The following is a 20322-nucleotide window of genomic DNA, read 5'->3' as shown; positions in this document are numbered from 1 at the left end:
GGAGGATTTTTCTGAGCCAGTTGCAGGGAACGGAGGGCGACGAAGGAGCGATCACGCCGGATGGGGCTGGAGGAAGACCCAGGTATGTATACATTTTTAAAAGGGCTCCTTCTATTTCCTTATGTAGGCTGTATTGATGTTTCACAAACAAGTGTCCTGGACTGATATGCTCTTCTAAAGACTTGGTTCGTTGCTGTAGTTTCGCTGGAGCACTCTAGGCCCTTATGGGACCCTCGCACTGGACTTATCATTCATTAATGAGTACAGTCCCCAACCTTTTATCCTATTGGAAGTTTCCTTCGGCCATATTGATTTGTGTACGACCCTAACTCTTGTTATCTATGTTGGTTTTGACTTTGTCATTGTTTATCTTTAAAAACTCAAAAACTGATTTGGAAAAAAAAGGGCTCCTTCTCAGGTACGCTTTAAGTGTAAAAGGGCCCTAAACCTTTTGCACGCCACTGTGTATTCATACAACTATTGCACAGCCCCGTGTATTCAAAGATTTATTGTAATGACCGTCAGTTTTATTTAGCAGAATCTGGAGTTCCTTTTAACTGACACAAGAAAGAACATCAGTTTAAAACACAGCCGTCGGATTTGTTTGGAGGTAAAGCAGGAGTCTGGTTGATTATTAGCATGAGATGTGCTTAGTATGCACACTCTTCTTGTAGAGACCCGTTCCCTGTATGTAGATATCCAGGCTGCTGCTGTTTCTTGTCTTCATGGCCGCCACACGTCTCACAAGAGGGAGTGAGCAGAGCAGCTAACTGGATCTCCAGTTCCATCAGATCGCTACAACATCAGAGGCGCTCGTAACCATATCACGGCAAATATTTGGTCTGATATTGGACCTAATGAATCAGTGATAAGGCAAATTGAGCGCATTTGGATGATGGAAAAATTTGGTGCTGCTATAGACTTTCATTGAAAATATCGGCAAGACAGCGCCAAAGGGGAAATACAGGCATCAGGCATGGGTTAGGCGAAGGGAAGGGAGTTTAGGGGGTTCTTGCTGACCAGGATGGGTGGGGTATTAGGGATAGGCAGGGGGACAGTTAGGCTTCAGAGTGGGTGTATGTGAGGGGTTGGCAGTTAGGGTTAGGTGCCAGGGAAGGTTTCTGTGTCAGAGTAGGATTAGGTTTAGCTATAGTAAAATATCGGCAAGGATTACTAATATTTTACGAGCGAAAATCAACATATAGTATTGGTAAATGCACAGATATTCTACTATCGGCAGTTTTCCTGCACCCGGTTATACGCAAAATGCACTGCTTGCTGTGCTAATAAAATTGTAGCCTTATCCTGGTGTGCATCATTTGTGAGAGGTAAGCCAACTCTTACCTCCTTTCTAAACAGTATAATAAACTTTTGTGCTCTGCTGGGTTTCTCCTTACCCCAGGGTGGCCAAAGCATTGGTTTTGATGAATAGCTGATGGTGTATCTGCAAGTTCTGCTTCTGCCGATGCTTGTGCCCTGATATCAATGTCTTTGTACTGTTGTTTTTTTATACTTTGACCCTTTGCGCTTCTAAAGGAATGTGGTATATTGTATTGTATACAACTAACCACAAGTTGTAATTGGATCTCTTCTGCTTTATCAGCTCAGAAATCTCCTCTGCCATGACAGAGTAGCTAATTGGTAAACACAGGATGTTAACAATATGTCTGCTTTCATGAAAGCAGGAAGTAGATACACGGCAGATTTATTACAGGATTTATATCCGCTGTAACAAAGAAATGTTAAAAAGTTATTATGCTGATGCATATCTTTTAGAAGAGGGCAGCCCCCTCCAACATCTTCAAGAAGGCCCTCAAAACTCACCTTTTCACTCTGGCCTACTACCCCTAACAAGTGCTCTAAGCCCACAGCTGAACTCTGGTCCCCTACCTTTCGTGTCCCTACCTCTCCCTCTAGATTGTGAGCAGGGCAGGGTCCTCCTCCTTTTGTGTCCTACCTGATCATGCACCTCCATTAGTGTGAACCCATGCTATGCATCTGAGTGAACCTAACTTGCCTAATTTCCATGCTCCCCTCCAGTGACTAAGCATTACCTTGTACTCCTACTGTGCTGTGTGATCTGGTTTTTCTTGTTTTTCTGTATGGTCATATTGCTGTATGTCACCCCTAAATATTGTCTGTAACCTAAACTAATGTCCAGCGCTGCGTAATGTGTTGGTGCTTTATAAATACAATAAATAAATAAGAGAGAGGAAGTTCTGCGTTCAGGTCTTCTTTAACATCTGGATATTGTCCATATTCTCACTGAACAAAGAAAATGGCTGTAAGTAGCAGACCAGGGGCAGTGAATGCCTTCTAAAGGGTCAGAGTTCGTCAGCTGTTTAGCATTGTCTGCATGCAGTTCCAAAACCACCAGAAAATTTGCTGGACCAGATGTATAAAGTGGTTGCAATGTGGAAAGAGGCTATGGTGGAACGATGATGTGAGCATCCATTGTGGTGTTAGTAAGAATGAGCCCCAAAAGGCCAACTTCAAAAAATCTAATCTTAGGATAGTTTTACTCTTGTTTCTGTGCTCCAATACATAAGAATCTCCCACACTTCCTGTTCTGACGTGGCTTCCCCATCGTCACTCCTGTCCCTCATTGTTGGTCTACAGGACCACAGAGGTTTACATGAAGGTCATGGAAGTCTGCTAAGGTCCCAGAAGAAAATGAAGAAAATTCCAAAAGTGAATACACACCTCAGTGAAAACCCAAGAGAGGATAGGATCCCTTTCCCCGATATGAAAAATATTATTCTCTCCTTGAGTTGGGATTTTATAGCAAAGGACTGATCTAACTTGCAGGGTCTCAGAGATACCTAGAATGACATTCAACAGACCTTGATGGTTTCATAAGGTCAGGCCATGATGGTTTCAGAATATCCATTCTAATCCAGACACTCGGGAAAGGCATTATTCTGCAGACTTGCTGGATCACCATAAGCTTGTTGTAACTGTCCATCTTTTATTAAAGATCTATGAAGACTACCATATGGCCTCCTTTTATAAATGATCCTTTTCTGTCTGTAATGCTGAATCCTTGACTAGAATACTTTTTGAATCACTCTGCTAAAGCAAGTATACAGATTATGTGTTCTGGCTTTCCGATCTACAGGTTTTTTTTCCAGGTTGTGGCTAGGATATTAGCACTGCAGCCATGGAACTGGCATTTTTGAGAAGTCAAGATGGCAGCATCCACAGCTTGCTAATGGGAAGTGTACTTTAAAATATTGAAAAAAAAACCTCTACTTCAAAAATGATTTAAAGACCGTGCCTAGATGGGATTACTGTCCAGTATGAATATATTTAAAAGGATATAGATATGGCAGCTTCCATAGGTCTCACACCTCCGGTTCCTTTTGAGTTTTGGATACAGTAGAGAAAATTTACATCCTCTGTCTACTGCTGTCTGTGTCCATATTGGGGAGAAATCTTGTCCCAATGTCAACAAACACTTGAACTTGATAACATGGTGTCACTAGGGAAAAAAGTAGATGACAAGCAAAAATCTGTCCTAACTACTCTATAGAAATAAATCTTCTTCAATAACATATCTTGGTCTGTGGACAGGGACTAAACTGCATACATGTAAAAAAAGGCACCTGGGGAAAAAAAAAAAAAAAAAAAAAAAAAAAAAGAGCATGGGAGATTGTGGCTAGTAGAATACCAGTAAAATTGCAAATGCCGTACATACTCGAATACAAGTCGACGTCGTGTATAAGTCGACTCCAATATTCAACCCTCTTAAGATGGATTTTTTTATTGACTCAAGTATAAATCTACCCAGCAAAGTTAATGTGTGCATTTGGGGCTCAGGAGGGGTTAATGACTGCACTGCATACAGTATTGCAGCCATTAACCCCCTCCTGTCTCTTAAGTGCAGCCAATACCTCCTCCAAGCCCCCCCCCGAGGTGCTGAAATTATTCACTCCCTTTTATGCAGCCCAGTATTTCCCCCGCCCCTTTCCTTGTTAATTGTTGCTGCCAGGACTTTCAGACCTGTGTTTTTCTTGGCATTTCCCTTCCTCAAAGTATCACTTATCACTGGGTAAATTGCTGAAAATGGGATATGTCATTATTAGTACTCACATAATTTAGTGTGCGCAGTGTTGCCCTTGACTAGTGTATAAGTTGACCCTTATACTTTTATGAAGTGAGTGTATATACTGTATTCTACTACTGAATTTCAATAGTAAAAAATTGGTTGTAATAATTTTATACTCAATCCAAAACAAAAATATATATGTTCCAGGTGCAGCTAGGCACATTATACCAAAATGTAACAGGGCATACAGTATGCTCAAAAGCAGTCCTGTTGATTACTGTAAAGTATATTTGAATAGAACTTTTCAAGTTCAAAAACGTATTGCTCTGCACCGATCCAAAAAACTTGAGACCTCTACAGCCTAAGAAGTCTGCTGAGAGCAGATTTCTTACCGCCTACTTCCTGTGAACTACACATTTGCATCATCCCAAAGCACGTTTTCTATTGTACTGAAGAATGGGAGGGAAATGTAGTCTGGCATCCTTCCTATGTTTAGTATCCCATGGCAACACCTGACTGACCTGCCCATCAACTGCATGTAAAGGGAACAGGAGAAGAGCTGCACTGGAGTTTGGCATGAATACTTTGCCTCTGAAAAAGGTATTTTGCTGATTACTTTGATTGTATACATGGCTTATATTTGTATATCAACCTAATTGATAATCCAATTTTCCTTTGTCATTTTGTATTAAGTTGGCACTAGCGCAATAAAGAGGCGCTTGGCTGAGTCATAGACGAATGTTGCTGTATACTCCATTCCTTATTGCCTGATGAAGCAGAGTTACACCTGCGAAATCCGTTGCTTTGAACCCTTGGAGTGTATAAATATAAATCTGTTTGTTGATATATCATCAACCTTTTTCTGTGTCTGCTTGGAGGAGGTATGTCCACTACTACCTCCCCGATTTGAAAAGTTTTAGCTACTTTCATTCATTTGGCGCCTCTGTTCCAGAGCCACAAAAGCAAATACCCGATGTCCACGCAATACCATCCCACACCAACCAATCCTCGTTCACTGGGCTGTCTCCATTGGATTGAACTTTGGTTGCCACGGGCCACATCGCTTTACACTGTTACAACAAATAAACCCGGTAATCTGTTATTAAGGCTGGGGACGGAAAACTGATTATTTCCTCGTCTGTTCAAATTCTCATCTGAAAAATAAAAACACCCCATAACTTTTTATGGCTGGCACACAAGCCGTGTTTTCGTCTAATATTTTCATACTTACGCTGTACCGGTGCCATCAGAAGCTGTGTGAGGTTTGGAGCATCCAGCCAACACACGCAGGCAGTCAGGAATACCAGTCCTCATGGAAGGTTCAGAAATCACATTCTGTACGACGCGGATTACACAGTGGCTCCAGCTTCCATTTATTACAAAAGGGCAAGAGACTTAGCAGGTCATTTCCATTAGCAGTGGGCACGAGGTGTATATATAGCGCTCTTCATGATTGTCTAATACCCACAATCTGAAGCCCAGAACACAATCGTAAGTTCGCCACGGTTCAATAAAAAATCAATAAAAGTGGCCTCTGGGACATTCATACCGATCTGGGCAATGGCAGCAGTCATAAAAGGGGCGTGCTGTGGAACGGGAGCCTCTGGCTGGCTGCTAACCAAAGCCCTGCAGGGCACTCTGCGCCAACTCAGCTCTTGTTCAGAATTCTTGGTATGCAACAATACCTCACCCTCTGTAAAAACAAACGGAGCCTCTGGATTTCCAAGGTCCCAGCAGACTTCCACGCTGAAAACTGCTAAACCAGCATGCGAGCTACAAGAAGTTAGGAACTGAGATGTACCCAACCACAACTCACAATGGCCCAGACCTGTGAGCAGACTCACATGTTACACGAAGGCTTCACGTATGTGACCTGTGTGCAGACAGGCTCACATGTTACATAAGGGCTTCATGTGTGTGACCAGTGTGCAGACAGACTCACATGTTACATGAAGGCTTCACGTGTGTGACCTGTGTGCAGACAGACTAACGTTATAGGAAGGCTTCACATGTGTGACCTGTGTGCAGACAGACTCACATGTTACATGAAGGCTTCACGTGTGTGACCTGTGTGCAGACAGGCTCACATGTTACATGAAGGCATAACGTGTGTGTGACCTGTGTGCAGACAGGCTCTCCTTACACGAAGGCTTCACACGTAAGATCTGCAACCCTTTTCACAATGGCAAATTTAATTTAAAAAAAACAAATACTGAGTAAATGCATTGACAGTAAGACATTTGTACACAATGCCCAGCACAGTGAGGGGGCATGGTGGCGCAGTTGGTAGCATTCTTGCTTTGCAGCGCTGGGGTCCTGGTTCAAATCCTAGCCAGGGCATTATATGCATGGAGTTTGGCCTAGACGGAGACAGACAGGACTATGGTAGGGATTATACTGCAAGGTCCTCTGAGGGACAGGACCATATATTTATATATTAAAAACACTTGCTTTCATTTGTGAAAAGTTTCCTTAATTAGGTAATATAAGATAAAACATTTTTAAAACTTTTTTCTTTTTTTACATAACCACTTAAGTACCAGCGGTCTCTGCCACCTTGAGGACCAGAGACCACTGGTACAATACCGCCGCATTTACTCGCTGCAATCACTGCACACCGGGATCCTCCTGACATCCACTCTGCCGTCTCTATGACGGCAGAGTCATGTGAGCCATTCAGGAGCCGCTTTCATTGGCTCCTGACCGTGACCATCAATGTAAGCCATTGGGAGTTGCTTACATTGATAGACACAGCCAGGAGCCAATGAAATCGGCTCCTGACCGGCTCACAGAGACAGGCAGAGCAAGTGAGCTGTGACGGGACACGGTGGGGATTCAGCAGCCAGATCGGCGGGGAGCAACGAAAATAGCGGACACGCGCTGCGGCAGTGATTGAAATCTACGCCCTGCCAGCCAAGTAAGCACCAAAACAAGGCGTTAAGAAGTTTAACTTATTAGGGGCTTCTTGTGGCCCCCTGCAGTCATCCTGTGCCTGCGCAATCCTTCGGACACCCACCAGCCAGCGGCGGCCGCCCCTCAAAGCTGGCCGGCCACACACCTCATCTTGTCACCGTGTACGCCAGCGTTCTGCGCATGCACTTTATGGGCAAATCACTACGGCTCATGTGCAGAACGCTCCTGATAACAGGAACACGATAAGGGTGCGCGAAGCTTGGGGCTGCCGCATGCACAGTAGCCTCTGAATGGCCACGACCGGCCAGCTTTGAGGGGGTCGCTGGCGCTGCTGCTGGCTGAGGGGTTACAGAAGGACAGTACAGGAAGAAATTGACTGCAGGGGGCTGCTAGAAACCCCGGGTAAGTTAAATTAACCCTTTAAGGCTAGGTGGGAGGAGCCATACAAGTAATCACTTCCTAAGATAGAGATCTCCAGAGATGCAGGCTGTGATCTTCACAGATAATGGAGGAGAATTACTGATGTGAGCACTTTAGTTTCTTTTGCTAACCAACAATCTATATAGAAATGGCCTGCCTTTCTCCACTGAGAAGTGGTGGATACTCTTGGATGATCGCTGACCTTTACAATCGTATACACCAGTTGAGCTAAAGGCTGACATAAACTATGCAATGTCTTAGATGAGATGTGCGCATGTCAGGAGTATTTGCTGTATTTCCCAGCGGAACTGAGATGGCCATGGCTATGTCTGTAAGAGTCTATGTGCGAACTACTAGTGCAAAGCGGCCCCTTAGTGTAGATGCTGCCACTTCCCCTATGCTTCATTGTGAGCTGTGGAAGACATCAAAATGTTCCAATGTATTTTTATTAACGTCACTTCCGCAGCCTCACAGGGAGAACCATTGCTCACTGGAAAATGGCTGTTTTTTTAACCCACCCTATCAGGAAATGTCATACTCCAAAAAACCATTGGGAACAGTGTTTTGCAAAAGTAATACATGGTGATTGCTTATTTTTCCCCCTTACTTTAGTTATGCTTTTATATATGGATTACATGTCTCATTTTGGAGTTTTTTTTTTTCTTTTCATTTTTACACATTTTGCTTTAGTGCATTGTATTCGGTTATTGCATCCTCCGGCAGTTAGGTGGCACCACACTGCAACTTACGTCTCCATTCATTTCATTGTGCAGAAGAATGCAGCAGCTAGCGGGAACAGCAGCACAGGAAGTGAACAAAGACTGCACCAGACCCTGCAAGCAGCTAGAAACCTTCAGAAGAAATAGGAGGGCTGAGGTGGTTCTGTTAAAACGGACCTAAACTCTTGCACAGGAAACAAACAAAACACAGAGAAATCCACCCTGTGTGTTTGCAGAGAACAGCCGGTTTAATTCTCTCTTATGAAGGAATCAGCAAGTGTAATTTGAACTGTCTGCTAAGTTCTGTGCTAATAGGTAAGCAAAGGAGGTTAACACTTTCTGTGCTCCCATGAAGTAGGATCTCTGTAGAAACTCTGTAAGCTATAACAAAGAAATGCTTTTCTTTAAAGGTTATTATACTGTTGCTTATGTTTTAGAGCAGAGAGGAAGTTCTGAGTTTACTTCTGCTTTAAGTAAGAGCAAATTAAAAGCAAACATATCCTTTAAAGACAAGTAACTTATTAGTGACTTTTTCTAGGTTCAGTACAATGAAAAAACAAGAGAGTGAAAGCCTGCTCACCTTGTATCTCATCTTAGGACAAGAATGGATATAGAATCCCATGTAGTAGTATCGCAGGTCTGCTGCCTTCGTCTGCAATTCCCGGGTAAACGCTATTTCTCTGTTGGCAGAATAAAAAGACATGGATCAGACATTACCGCATATGTACGGTTTACACCTACCTTCCTGTGATTGGAGTGATGACTGGTTGGTGGCCACATGCCACAGTAAAAAAACAAAACAAAGAACCAAATCCTGAATTACGGTACTTCTCAACTTTGTAGATTAATTCTTGTTTTGTAACAGACACTCAAAACCTTCACATAAGCTCCCATTTCAAAGAGCATTCCTGCATACAACCTCTGCTAATCTCCTTGCCCGTTAAAGCTGACCTACGACCTCCACACAAAAATACAATAAAAGTACTTCGTAACAGGCACAATATAAAACTAAACCAGAATGATGCGGTGTGCTACAGCTGTAGAGTTTCTGCTATACATTTCTCCATAAAACGGCATGAAGCTGCCAGAAGAGGGCTGGCCGCTGGTGTCCTGTAGGGCGAGCACAGCTGAGCTACTTATCATGCAGGAATATCAACTGCATGCTGGCTAGAGCAGAGCTTTATAGGGAAGAGTGCAGTTAGCAGCTATCAAGTTTAGCAGCTTTATTGGGTGACGGTCATCACATGTCTACAGGTACTGCATGTCTAGAGATTTGTGCTTTATTTATTCCTTGGGTTTCATTAGTAAAGAACACCATCTTCCTAGATAGATAGATAGATAGATAGATAGATAGATAGATAGATAGATAGATAGATAGATAGATAGATAGATAGATAGATAGAAATACAAATGAAAATCAAAAACATTTCTTAAGAACTGTTCATTTGATTGGGTAACCAAGCAGCTTGGGGTAACCGAAAACCACTAGAAAAGTATAGGGGACTAAAAGACAGAAAAGTTGTCCAACTAAAAAGCAACACGTAGTGTGTTTTGCCTTTTTAAAACAGAAGTTATTTGCAATAATTTAGCTTTAAGTGAACACCTGTGGTTACCCACAATGCACGGTTACTGAATATGCAAATTATCTCTTTATGCCCCTGAAGCCAGGCTTACATCCAGAACCGCTGGTGCATAGCAGCACACCTATAGCTTATACATTTTACAGTCATATCAACCCCACATGTAGACAGCCTGTTTCGGACTTTTGGCCCTCTTCAGTACATGGCAAGGATTGATATGGCTCTATGGGATAGGGCTTGGACCAGTACAATAGAGTAACCAAGCAGCTCAGGGTGACCCAAAACATTTGATTAAATGTAAGTCTTTTCTTGGAAATGTAGATATAGAGCACCAAACCTGCTCATTTCTCAGCAGTGGCAGCTTAACTTTAAAAAGCAACAGTGATTTCTACAAAGTTATAACCAAATCTTGCTTCACATGAAAGATTTACTAAAGCTTAGCGACTGCAATAGGGGAAGCGAGGCATTTCCATGTCACTTACCGTACAGCAGAGTAGACCCCGAGGGAGAGGAAGGAGAAGTCAGGGTCATAGTAGAGGTACACAGAAGACACACAATCCGGGAGGATGTCAATGACTCCCACTGCAATTATCTTCCCATCTAACCAGTACTGCTGGTGGAAGGAGCCATAACCACAAGCAAGACCATCTGACCGGGTCTCTGGCTATCAAGAAAAAGCAAGCACACACATAAATATTTGGAATAGGCATCAAAGCATTCATCCCAAACCACAATTAAAGCCCAACTAAAACCAAAATTGAAGGAGGAAAATTCTTACAGCTGTCAGGGTGATAAGTCAATATAAACAGTGTACAGAAGCAAAGTGATGGACAGAATACCTGTTCCGTGGGCCAAATGTTCTTGGCATAGCTAACACCCTCTCTGGATACAGCTGGAGGGAGGGGGGCGCATGCAGTTGTGACCCTTTGGATCTTGGTGCAATTGTGCTTCTTGGTGGAGAACAGCCCTTAAGCTGGCCATACACTGGCCCGATTTGCCGCCGTTTCGACAGCAGATTAGATCACTGGGATCGAATCTGCTGCCAATCGTTCGCGCTACACGCCGAATTTCGATCCATTTCGTCCGATCCCCGCCGATCGTTCCGTGCGGAAAATAACCGTCGATCACCCGCGGGTAGGGAGCGTGTCGCTAGCGGCGTTCAAGTGCCCGACGACCGACGCAATAGAGCGGCAATACATTACCTGCTCCGCCGGCGCGACTGCCCCCGGTCACCGCTGCTCTGTCTCCGCTCTGGTCTCCGGCATGCTTCAGTTCCTCCTGCCCGGCAGGAAGTTTAAACAGTAGAGGGCGCTCTACTGTTTAAACTTCCTGCCGGGCAGGAAGAAGTAAAGCATGCCGGACCTGGAGACCAGAGTGGAGACGGACCAGCCGTGACCGGGGGCAGTATGGCCGGCGGAGCAGGTAATGTATGCGGGTATGCGGGCATGTGGGCGGGGGGATAGGCGGCAGCAGCACCACCACCACCACAACAGATTGTGAACGGTTTGAGGCTGAAATCGGTTCACAATCTGTTTGCAGTAAAGGTAGCCATACAATCCCTCTCTGATCAGATTCGATCAGAGAGGGATCTATCTGTTGGTCGAATCTGATGGCAAATCGACCAGTGTATGGCTACCTTAAGTCCTTAAAGGATACCAGAGCTTAATCAATAAGTAAAAAAAACAGGGGGAGCAGGCATGTGTATGAAGTAGTCCTCAAGCCTACTGGTCTCCCCGTTCCACTCCATTGTTGCAAAAAATGCTTCCTGCAGCCACTGCCTGTTCAGCCATTAGTGAGAAGGCGCTTGCCTGGCTGCACGCGTCCTTAATCGGGCGCCTGGTGCCATGAGCGATCTGCTCATGTGCACGACGTAGTCCTTGATCAAGTGCAGGAAGTGGCTGCGTGGAGCATTTTCGCAATAAAGGAGGGGGGCGGAGGAGAATGGGAGAAGTGGTGGGCATGAGGACTTCTTCATATACATGCCTGCTCAGTCTTAACTTTTTGATTCAACTCTGGTATTCTTTAAGAGTATTACTAGATAACTAGAGAGCTCTGAAAAGCTCTTTTGAATAGATAACTGAAGTTTTTTTTAACTCTTCCTGTACTGGAAAACAATAAGAGACTTTTCTTTGCTACTAATTTTCAATTTCATAGCTGGGTATGGGACACACTAGGTACAGGTTGCAGAATAGGTGCTTAGCAGAGCAAGCTATGGCATTGACATAGAGCATCAGTGAGCATCAGTCAAGATGTAAAGAAAGAAAGAAACAGGTCCCAAAATGAGATTCAAAGGGAAAAATGGAGATCTCTCAACCCCAATATTTCTCAGTGGCAGATCTGTCTATCCACAGCTTAATTTGTAGTTTTCAGGGAACAGAGTTGACACTTTGACTGAAAACAGTACATTACTGCATCGCATTGCTCAGGACATCCTCTAGCAGTGATTAAAGGATGCATGCCACCATAATATACCTACTAATGCCACACACACAGCAGCAACATCCTAAGGAATGTCAAATTTCATGAAAGCATTCTGTACTTGCTGAAGCACTCGCTGTAATAACAAGATGGGAGGGACTTCCAGCCTAAACTCTCTCTCATCAAAGCAAATGCTGAAAAAGCATGGACCAGTAGCCACATCTGAAATATCCAAAGTGATGTGTTATAATGGTTCATCTAATAGCCACTGCTATACTTCCACAGCTCTTTGCAGATTAACTGTTCCTCAGAGGAACTCACAATTTAACCCTCACCATAGTCATATGTCCATTATAGTCTAAGGTTACCCATAAACTTGTTCAGTTTTCCAGCAGATTTGATCACCTGACGCTGTAATGTGGCCGCCGGATCGTAATTTTGATCGATTTCCATATGGATCCATCTGAAATCCTTCATTCTCCATCTATTGACTTGAGGGAGTCAACTGATTGAAAGAACGCCATGAACTGGAAGATCACGTTAAGGCTGCACTCCACAGAAATCCAGTTTTTTTTAGTGTACAGTACCCTCTGTGTGCTGCTTGGCTTGCTAGTTTGAGTTTGGCAATAGAAGATTTAGCTCCCTGCTGACACTACGGGGCAGAGGAGGAAAGCCGACACCATAATAAGCTGTTGAGGAGAGCTCTGCTGAAGACAGCGGGAGGGGAGGCCTCGTAGAATTTTGCAGTTATACTCCGATGTGATTTACGGACACAGATTGTGAAGCAGCATGAAATGCACTATGGGGGAAATGAAAGGGACGCGCACGTGGAGAGGATTAGCAGAGAATTTGCCATTTCAAACTGTCACAAGAGCCCCACTGGCCGTGAACACGCAAAACCGTCCGATCCGATTCTAGCACACAGATTGAGAGCTATGGACGCAATCTGCGTAGAATTGGCGGAGTTTGAGCGTCACGACGCAGTAGGGAGCCTGTGAGGTTACGAAAATACACTTTTACTCCAACCCAGGGGTAGATTTGCCACCATCTCTGTTTTCTATCAGCCCAGAGAAAACTGCTAACTGGCTATAGACCTGTGAAACAAACAACCGGTTAAAACTGTGCAATTCCTATCTATCTATCAAAACAGTAGCGTCCCTTCGGAAGTTTAGGTCTCGTCTGTGTATACTGAATAGAAGGTTTTACTGAGAGGTAAAGACCTTTTAAAAAGCCTTTATTTGTTACAATATAAATAATTAATATATACAGACAATCGTGAACAATTAAACGATGAGAGACAGTGATAACACAGTACATAAAAGAAAAAAGGGATAAAAAGAACGAATACTTATGATTCTGTGGAAAGTCCGTTCGGGAAAAGACAAAGTTCCTTTGTTGCAGTTAGTTCGCAATATGGTCGAACCACATGGCCGTTGCTCCGCCTGCAAGATGGCCACTGCTATTTCCCCAAGCAGTGGCAGTCTTTTCGGTATGATGGAAAGTGGGGGAATTGGCTGGGGGTCCTCATGCAATCAGTTTTGAGCACTGACATTTCTGGGCGGAGTCTCAAGCTCAGCCCAGGGGCGTGTCAGGCAGTGAGTTCTCAGGGGAGGAACTTCCAGCCATCCACAAAATATGTCCAATTTCATACCCCGCCGGGGTTTTGTCGCACATGCAAACCGATTTCATATTCAGATTGGGCTGAGAATACACGTTCATAGGACATCAAACTTGCAATATTTGGGGCGCACGGGGACCCCATTATTCATATCTCAGCCCCTGCTCGGGTTACCTGGCTATGTCTAGTATCACCATATTCTACAGAATTAGGGAAACAAAATTATGTAATTTTCATATTCCTCCCATGGATGGTATTTGCAAAATGTGACAAAGTTATCAACACCATGCATTCCATACTCAGTTTAGTCGGTGCCGTCAAGACTGGGAGGAATGTAGGTGTCAATAGACCTCATGCTGTGCTAGCTTCCCCTGTTGAATAGACTCTGTTGGTATTTCAGCTCTGCCCAATTAGCACATTAGTGTCACCAGAGCTTTTCCGGGAGCCTTAACAGGATTTCTTGCTAAACCAGGTTGCTTTAGCCATATGCTAACGCAGGCCCATTCAGCCCTCATGGCAAAAGGGGGGGGAAGGCAGGAAGGAAAAACTTCTATTTTAAAAATAAAGAATGTCAGTTTTCCGATCACGGTTGCGATCGGACAATCGGCCGCGAATCCTCGGACGACTGGGCGTCGCCCGGCGTCACACCTCCCCCTTCCCGAGCTCTGCTCAGGGAGGTGTCAACAGGACGCCTTCCGTAGCAGCTATTGGCGCTGTTGGGTCGGGTTCCCCCTGACACCGCGACAGCCCATCAGCGTTTTGGTGTCGGCTGCCTGCTTTGTGTTGGATCGTAAAGTCGTACTGCTGCAACGACAGGCTCCACCGTAGGAGCTTGCCGTTGGTTCCAGCAGTACGGTTTAGCCAACTCAGGGGATTGTGATCAGTGACGATCGTGAAGGAGCGGCCGTACAGATACGACTGCAGTTTCTGTAGGGCCCACACGATCGCCAGGCACTCCTTTTCAGTTGTGGAGTAGGCTACCTCTCGGGGCAGGAGCTTCCGGCTCAGGTAGAGGATAGGGTGTTCATCCCCCTTTCCATCCACCTGGCTGAGGACTGCGCCGAGACCGTAGTCAGAGGCATCGGTTTGCACCACAAACCGACGACTGAAGTCTGGGGCCTGAAGCACAGGGGCGCTTGCGAGGGCCTGCTTCAAGGCCTGGAAGGCATTCTCGCAAGCGGGGGTCCAGCTAACAACCTTGGGGTGCTTCTTGCTAGTGGCATCGGTCAGGGGCTTCGCCAGTGTACTATAGGCGGGAACAAATTTCCTATAGTAGCCGGCGGTCCCCAGGAACGCCTGGACCTGCTTTTTCGTGATAGGTCGAGGCCATGCCAGGATGGCGTCCACCTTTCCCGTGTCAGGTTTCAGGGTGTTACCCCCCACCCGGTGACCTAAGTACTGCACCTCGGTCATGCCAATCTGACACTTACTCGGTTTAACCGTCAGATTGGCCATGGCCAGCCTCTCTAGTACCTGGGACAGGTGTTTGAGGTGTTCTTCCCAGGTGGGGCTGAACACCGCAATGTCATCCAGATACGCTACAGCGAACCCTTGCATTCCCTCTAGCAGGTCGTTCACGGCCCGCTGAAACGTGGCGGGGGCGTTCTTCATCCCAAAGGGCATCATCGTGAACTCGAAGAGGCCGAAAGGGGTGATGAAGGCCGACTTTTGCCTCGCGTCAGGTGCAAGTGGTATCTGCCAATACCCCCGGCTCAGATCCATGATTGATAGGTACCTGGCTGATGCCAGTGTATCTAGCAGCTCATCAATGCGAGGCATGGGGTAGGCGTCTGTAGTGGTGATGGCGTTCAGTTTCCTGTAGTCTACGCAGAACCGAGTTGTCTGGTCCTTCTTGGGGACCAGGACAACAGGGGCTGCCCAGGCACTACTGGACTTTTGAACCACCCCTAACTCCAGCATCTCCCTCACCTCCTTCTGCATGTCCGCCTGTACCTCGGGAGAGACACGGTAAGCGGATTGCCTGATGGGGGGATGGGTACCTGTATCTACCCCATGCACCGCCATACTGGTCCGCCCCGGGATACCGGAGAAGGTGTGCTGGTACTGGCCCAGCACCTTCTGTAACTGCTCTTGCTGGGCTGAGGCGAGCTGTGGATTGACGTTTAGGTCGCCGTCCACATCTCGTACGTCAGCCAGCAGGTCTAACAGGGGGTCTGCCTCTCCCTGCTCTAACCGGCTGCACACTGGCAGCGCATACTGGGTCCTGTCATGGTGGGCCTTCAGCATGTTTACATGAAAGCTCTTCTGCTTCCTGCCCCCCATGTTCACTAGATACGTCAGAGGGTTTAACCGCTGCACTACAGTAAAAGGCCCCTCCCAGGCTGCTTGCAGCTTGTTCTGCCTCACGGGAAGAAGGGCATATACCTTGTCACCCACATCAAATGACCGCTCTCCAGCAGTGCGGTCGTACCATGCTTTTTGTTTGGCCTGAGCCTGGGCCAGGTTGTTGGTCACTACTGCGGACAGGGACTCCATTTTGTCCCTGAACTTGAGGACGTAATCGACCACGGAGACATCAGTGGGGTCGCCCTTGCCCTCCCATGTCTCCCGCATCAATTGTAAGGGTCCTCGGACATTCCTCCCATACAGGAGTTCAAACGGGGAAAACCCGGTTGACTCCTGCGGCACCTCCCTGTACGCAAACAACAGATGAGGCAGGTATCGTTCCCAGTCCCCACCTTGCGACTCAACAAACGTGGTCAGCATTTGCTTCAGCGTCCCGTTGAACCGTTCACACAGTCCATTGGTCTGCGGGTGGTAGGGACTGGAGACAATGTGCGTCATGTGTATCTTTTTGCACAGGGCCTCCATGAGTTCGGACATAAACTGGGATCCCTGATCGGAGAGCATCTCCGCAGGGAACCCGACTCGGGAGAAAATGTTAAGTAGCGCGTCTGCTACCTTGTCCGCCCTCAGGGAGGAAAGCGCCATGGCCTCAGGATAGCGGGTGGCGTAATCCACCACCGTCAGGATGTACCTTTTGCCACTGCTGCTGGGAGTGGGCAATTGTCCAATTATGTCGACTGCCACTCTGTGAAAGGGCTCACCTATGATTGGCAGTGGACACAAGGGAGCCTTGCGGGGGTTCCCAGCCCGTTTTACCTTTTGGCAAACAGTACATGAGCGGCAATAGTTGGTCACATCGATCCGCATCCTGGGCCAGTAGAAATGACCCTGGATACGGTCAAGTGTCTTGTGGATTCCCAAGTGCCCTGCCAGGGGAATGTCATGTGCGGACTTCAGCACATGCCCCCGGAAGGCACTGGGTACCACAAGCAACTTGGTACCCACACTTGTTTCACCTTCGGTGGGCTGTACAGGCTCGCTGTACAGCTTACCACCTTCCCAATATACCTTGAAGGTATCTTCATTCGTGAGGGGCTCCGAAGCCTGTCTTCTGAGTGCCTCGAGGCTAGGGTCAGTCTGGAGTGCTTGCACAAATGCAGCACTCTCGCTCTCAGCCAGCTGGCCCGTGGCATATGCAGTTAGTGGCTGAAGGCTACCATCCCTGTGGTCAGAGGAGGGGGAGGAGGCCGGAACCTCTTCCACCTGCTCTGAGCCCAGGTTCTGAGCAGCGCGGCTGCGTGTTACTGCCAGTACAGGTACACCTTCAGACTGGCACATACTGGCATTACTCACATCCTGGCTGCATGCATGAATTACAGTGACAGGTACAACAACATTTTCATCACAAACAATCGGTATATCAAACACAGGTACCTGTGACACAGGTACTATTGGACTCGGTACCCCTGGACTGGGCACATTCAACCCACCTCCCCCCTGTTCTTGCCCCTTGGTGCAAAGTACCTTAGTGTGGGCGGAGAGTCCGTCTCCCTCCTGGCAGTCTGAGGGGCTTGGGGCAGGTTCATAATAGGACACAAGCTTGCCCAGGTCGGTCCCCAACAAAACTGGGACCGGCAGTTGGTCCAGGACCCCAACAACCTTCTCTTGAACCCCCACCCCCCAATCGATGGACACCCGAGCCTGGGGAATGCGAGAAAGAGTGCCCCCCACTCCAGTGAGGGTAAGGTATTTGTCAGGGAGGATATTTTCCGTCGGGACCAGGTGCGCACGCACCAGGGTGACATCCGCTCCAGTGTCGCGGAAACCGGTAACAAGCTGGTCGTTCACTGTAACCAGCTGGTGGTTGCTCGTAGCGGAGTGGATCCCTCTCCCACCTGCGAACATGACGTTGTTGGGTGCTCCCGGCTGGGGTGCGCTGGCTGGCGGCAGTTGCCGTGGGCGAGGTGTAGGTGGTGCAGGAGCTGGCGCTGTCTGCCTCCGCTCCGGGCAGTTAAACTTCATGTGTCCGGGCTTGCGGCAAAAGTGACAGGTGATGCCCTCTGTTACTGCAGGCCTGGACGCAGCAGCTGCGCTGGATGGCCTCTGGGGCGCACGGCTCACAGAGGTAGGAGAGTCTGCAAAATTGTGGGACTGACCTCCTCTCCAGCTAGATGGGGCAGTCCTGCGGGTCTCCGGCACCCTGGTCGTTGCAAAGGTCTCAGCGAGGTCTGCAGCGACCGTCGCTGACGCCGGTCGGCGCTCCAGCACAAACTGGCGTACGTCAGCCGGGCAAATGTTCAGAAACTGCTCCAGGACGATTAAGTCCTCCAGGACACCGTAAGACCCTTTAGTGAGGCCTAGCGTCCACTGGCGGAGTGTGGTGAGCAGACTGCTGACCACATCTTGATAAGAATCAGTAGATTTTTTCTGCCAGGACCTGAACCTTTTCCGGTAGGCTTCTGGCGTCAGCTGGTACTTAGTGATTATAGCCTCCTTTATAGCGGTATAATCATTGTCCTTTTCCACAGGCAACTCTGAGAAAGCATCAAGCGCTTTGTAGCGCAGCAAGGGTGTCAGATGTCTGGCCCACTGGTCTTGGGACAGACGATACTGACGGCAGGCCTTTTCAAAAGACCTCAAAAACAAGTCAATGTCAGTGTCTTTTTCGATAATAGCAAATTTAAATTTTGCACTTACTGGAGCGGCAGTCCCTTCAGCAGGGAGGCTGGGCGTTGAACTCCGGCTGGCTTGCTGCACTTTCGCCATGTTCAGCTCATGCTGTCGTCTCTCCCGCGCCTCTGCAGATTGGCGTTCCTCTCGCTTTTGCTCCGCCATGTACTGCAGGTACTTGTCCACATCAGTTTCCATCAGCTTTTGCAATGCCTGCTGCATTACTGGATCAACATAACTGGACAGTCCAGTACTGGCCGGTTCCAGGCGAGTACTTTCAGGGGTTCTGGGGTCGGGGATCACACTGACAGCCTCCTGCGTATCTGTTGCTGCATTGCCCGCGGGTTGCTCAACCTCGGTACGCACAGGATCTTCAGTCTCTGGTTCCCCTCGACTTGCGTTAGATGAGCCGGTGTCCTCCACAGTGGACACCTCCAGCGTCCGCAGATTCTGGCTATCCCATCGGTACAAGTCCGTTATCAGGTCCTGCTGTTTCTTGCCGCGGATGTCCATGCCTCTCGCCTCGCACAGACTCTGCAGGTCGGATAGGACCATGACCTTGTAATTCCCGGACATTTCCATGCCAAATAAAAGAAAACTTAGGGGAGGGGTACTGGTTACACAGTCTCTCTGTATATATGAAAAATATATTGCACTCAGTCACTACCAACGAATTAGTTCGTTTCTCGATAGGGCTAATTCGATAGCCCTACCTGAGATACTATCAGCACACACAGATCCCAAACGCTGCCGACCACTGTCACAAGAGCCCCACTGGCCGTGAACACGCAAAACCGTCCGATCCGATTCTAGCACACAGATTGAGAGCTATGGACGCAATCTGCGTAGAATTGGCGGAGTTTGAGCGTCACGACGCAGTAGGGAGCCTGTGAGGTTACGAAAATACACTTTTACTCCAACCCAGGGGTAGATTTGCCACCATCTCTGTTTTCTATCAGCCCAGAGAAAACTGCTAACTGGCTATAGACCTGTGAAACAAACAACCGGTTAAAACTGTGCAATTCCTATCTATCTATCAAAACAGTAGCGTCCCTTCGGAAGTTTAGGTCTCGTCTGTGTATACTGAATAGAAGGTTTTACTGAGAGGTAAAGACCTTTTAAAAAGCCTTTATTTGTTACAATATAAATAATTAATATATACAGACAATCGTGAACAATTAAACGATGAGAGACAGTGATAACACAGTACATAAAAGAAAAAAGGGATAAAAAGAACGAATACTTATGATTCTGTGGAAAGTCCGTTCGGGAAAAGACAAAGTTCCTTTGTTGCAGTTAGTTCGCAATATGGCCGAACCACATGGCCGTTGCTCCGCCTGCAAGATGGCCACTGCTATTTCCCCAAGCAGTGGCAGTCTTTTCGGTATGATGGAAAGTGGGGGAATTGGCTGGGGGTCCTCATGCAATCAGTTTTGAGCACTGACATTTCTGGGCGGAGTCTCAAGCTCAGCCCAGGGGCGTGTCAGGCAGTGAGTTCTCAGGGGAGGAACTTCCAGCCATCCACAAAATATGTCCAATTTCATACCCCGCCGGGGTTTTGTCGCACATGCAAACCGATTTCATATTCAGATTGGGCTGAGAATACACGTTCATAGGACATCAAACTTG

The 20322-nt window shown here is 47.1% G+C and overlaps 1 protein-coding gene across 5 annotated transcripts in view; it reads right to left on the bottom strand.

Moving 5' to 3' along the window:
* Positions 1–20322, bottom strand: part of ATE1 (arginyltransferase 1) — a 170532-nt gene that overhangs the window by 26115 nt on the left and 124095 nt on the right. For all 5 annotated transcript variants that reach the window (XM_068257584.1, XM_068257583.1, XM_068257581.1 and 2 more), the window contains 2 exons: positions 10163–10344; positions 8681–8780 (listed from right to left, as the gene is read on the bottom strand). In XM_068257584.1, the coding sequence (XP_068113685.1) occupies positions 8681–8780; positions 10163–10344 (282 nt within the window). The remainder of the gene's footprint in view (positions 1–8680; positions 8781–10162; positions 10345–20322) is intronic.

The sequence above is a fragment of the Hyperolius riggenbachi genome, chromosome 10, assembly GCF_040937935.1.
Source record: "Hyperolius riggenbachi isolate aHypRig1 chromosome 10, aHypRig1.pri, whole genome shotgun sequence".
Taxonomy (NCBI): domain Eukaryota; kingdom Metazoa; phylum Chordata; class Amphibia; order Anura; family Hyperoliidae; genus Hyperolius; species Hyperolius riggenbachi.
This window is presented reverse-complemented; position numbering and strand designations above follow the sequence as displayed.